This window comes from Austrofundulus limnaeus, unplaced genomic scaffold (assembly GCF_001266775.1).
Source record: "Austrofundulus limnaeus strain Quisiro unplaced genomic scaffold, Austrofundulus_limnaeus-1.0 Scaffold85, whole genome shotgun sequence".
In the NCBI taxonomy this organism is placed as follows: domain Eukaryota; kingdom Metazoa; phylum Chordata; class Actinopteri; order Cyprinodontiformes; family Rivulidae; genus Austrofundulus; species Austrofundulus limnaeus.
The window spans coordinates 978,795-980,979 of record NW_013952487.1 but is presented as its reverse complement, the minus strand read 5'-3'; the positions used below and the strand labels follow the sequence as shown (position 1 = coordinate 980,979).

The window sequence follows — 2,185 nt, the reverse complement described above, 5'->3', positions numbered from 1 at the left end:
ATGCTGTAACTATGCTGTAATTATACTTTAATTATACTGTAATTATACTGTAATTATACTGTAACTATGCTGTAACTATGCTGTAACGATACTGTAACTATACTGTAATTATACTGTAACTATGCTGTAACTATGCTGTAATTATACTTTAATTATACTGTAATTATACTTTAATTATACTGTAACTATGCTGTAACGATACTGTAACTATGCTGTAAATATACTGTAATTATATGTTTTATACTGTAACTTTACTGTAATTATGCTGTAATTATATCTTGCCATTGACAACAAACAAAGCCAACAAGTCTGTTGCTGATTTTACAATAAAATACCAGAAAAAATATTTTTTAAATGGATAAAAGCAGGTCAGAATCCTTAAAGTAAAAGGGCTRCACAAGTCATCACAATAACAAACCTTGGATTTGGACTCCACACACTTGGCATTTTGCCAGTCTCTTGTCATGGCGTTGAATAAAGTGTCTTTAAGCGAAGCTTATAATGAACACTGCAACCCACCTGCCATGCTGAAGCTCTGTTTGTCATGTAGGGTACATGTAATTAACACTGGCCCCTCCTGTTCTCAGGTGAGGGGGAGCGGAGCATGGACGTGTATTGAGGGAGTGAGAATCGTGAGCCGGGCAGTGAAAAGACTTGCATTGTTCACGAGTCTCAAAYCACAAGTCCAAGTCAAGTCTCAAGTCTTTAGGGTCCAAGTCAGAGTCAATTAAGTCTCTAACAGTAGGGACTCTGACAAACACACAGGGTCCAGACTCAGATTACTCAGGTGCAGGAGGGCCACGTCCCGGTCCACAAAGTAGTCGCTGACGGAGTCGTCCTCTGCGCTGCGCTCTCTGTAGGCAGCCAGCCTCCGGGTGAAGCGCTCCGGCTCGTAGTGCAGCTCCTGCACCAGGCGCTCCGGCAGGTTCATCGCTCGCTCCTTCAGGAACCAGTCGGCCGCGTCCAGACACAGAACCAGCTCTGAGAGCACACACAGCTGTTACTGGAGCTGCAGGAGCACTCGGAGACTGAATGAGAGCAAAGAAAGACCTGGCATGAAGACCCTCCTGCTGTCTGAAGGTGATTCTTCCTCTGCAAACACAGAAGTTCACGTGAGAACTCGTGTCGTAGACACACACACACACACCTGTGCAGCTGGAAGCAGCGTGTCGGCTCTCACCGCTGAACAACTCTTTGGCCTGTTCATGCGTGCAGGGGAAACCATCGAGAACAAAGCCCTGGTTTCTGCAGGGGTTAGACATCAACTTATCCTTCAACACTTTCATCTGCTCCTCGGAAACATCTGGGAGACAAACAGGAGGCGGATCCTTTAGATCTTAGAAACTTCACAGACTGCAGCTTTGTTCATCAGTGATCAGAAGATACAGCATATATGACCCCCCCCCCCCACCAATCACAGGGTTTATGTACGTTTCATGTTTTTTTTTTCAACCATAGCACAGAAATGGCTGCATCAATCAACATGAAATTTGGCAGGAATGTAGATGTTTTTTTATGTTTAGCTCTGATGAATCCATCAGGCCCACCAATGAGCATCCAGCATCGGTGCTCTGTGTAAGTGCAGGGGTCATATTTGTACTGCTCTGTAGGGTTGGGCATAATCCTATTGTGTGCAATTAATCATCAGAAAAACAATCAGTTATTTTTTGGCACTTGAYRATTAWTACGATTAATACCACCAGGCACTCGCTGCTCCTCTCTTCTTCTATTTAGAATAAGGGATTTGTTTAATGATRAARCTCTGTATGTYATATAACACATTAATTGTTCCACACCTGGTTTATTGTGTTGAGGTATGAGGTAAAGCATGTAAGACTGTTACACATCCTGTTTTTGTTTCGCAGAAAAGAGCTATAAGAGTTATCGCTCGAAAACATTACCGTTATCCATCTAATATATTATTCTGTAAACTGAAATTATTGAAATTTTTTGATTTGGTTGATAACAATATTTTATTAGTTATGTATAAGGCTCACCAAAACACATCACATTTAAACATCCAGATAAACTTTGTAAAGAGAGAGCTGTTATAATCCTAAGAGAACAGAGATGTTCATGAAACCTAAATTTAGAACCTGTTTGAAAGAACGCTGCAGCTCAATCCAAGGAGTCAGATTGTGGAATAATCTGGAAGATGATGCTTAAAAATGCCAAATCACTGTAA

The 2,185-nt window shown here is 41.5% G+C and overlaps 1 protein-coding gene across 1 annotated transcript in view; it reads right to left on the bottom strand.

Moving 5' to 3' along the window:
* Window positions 1-2,185, bottom strand: part of ak7b (adenylate kinase 7b) — a gene marked incomplete at its 5' end in the record, with an annotated part of 8,541 nt that overhangs the window by 2,076 nt on the left and 4,280 nt on the right. Inside the window, 3 exon segments of the mRNA XM_014011857.1 lie at window positions 784-981; window positions 1,051-1,092; window positions 1,181-1,303. Of these exon segments, the coding sequence (XP_013867311.1) occupies window positions 784-981; window positions 1,051-1,092; window positions 1,181-1,303 (363 nt within the window).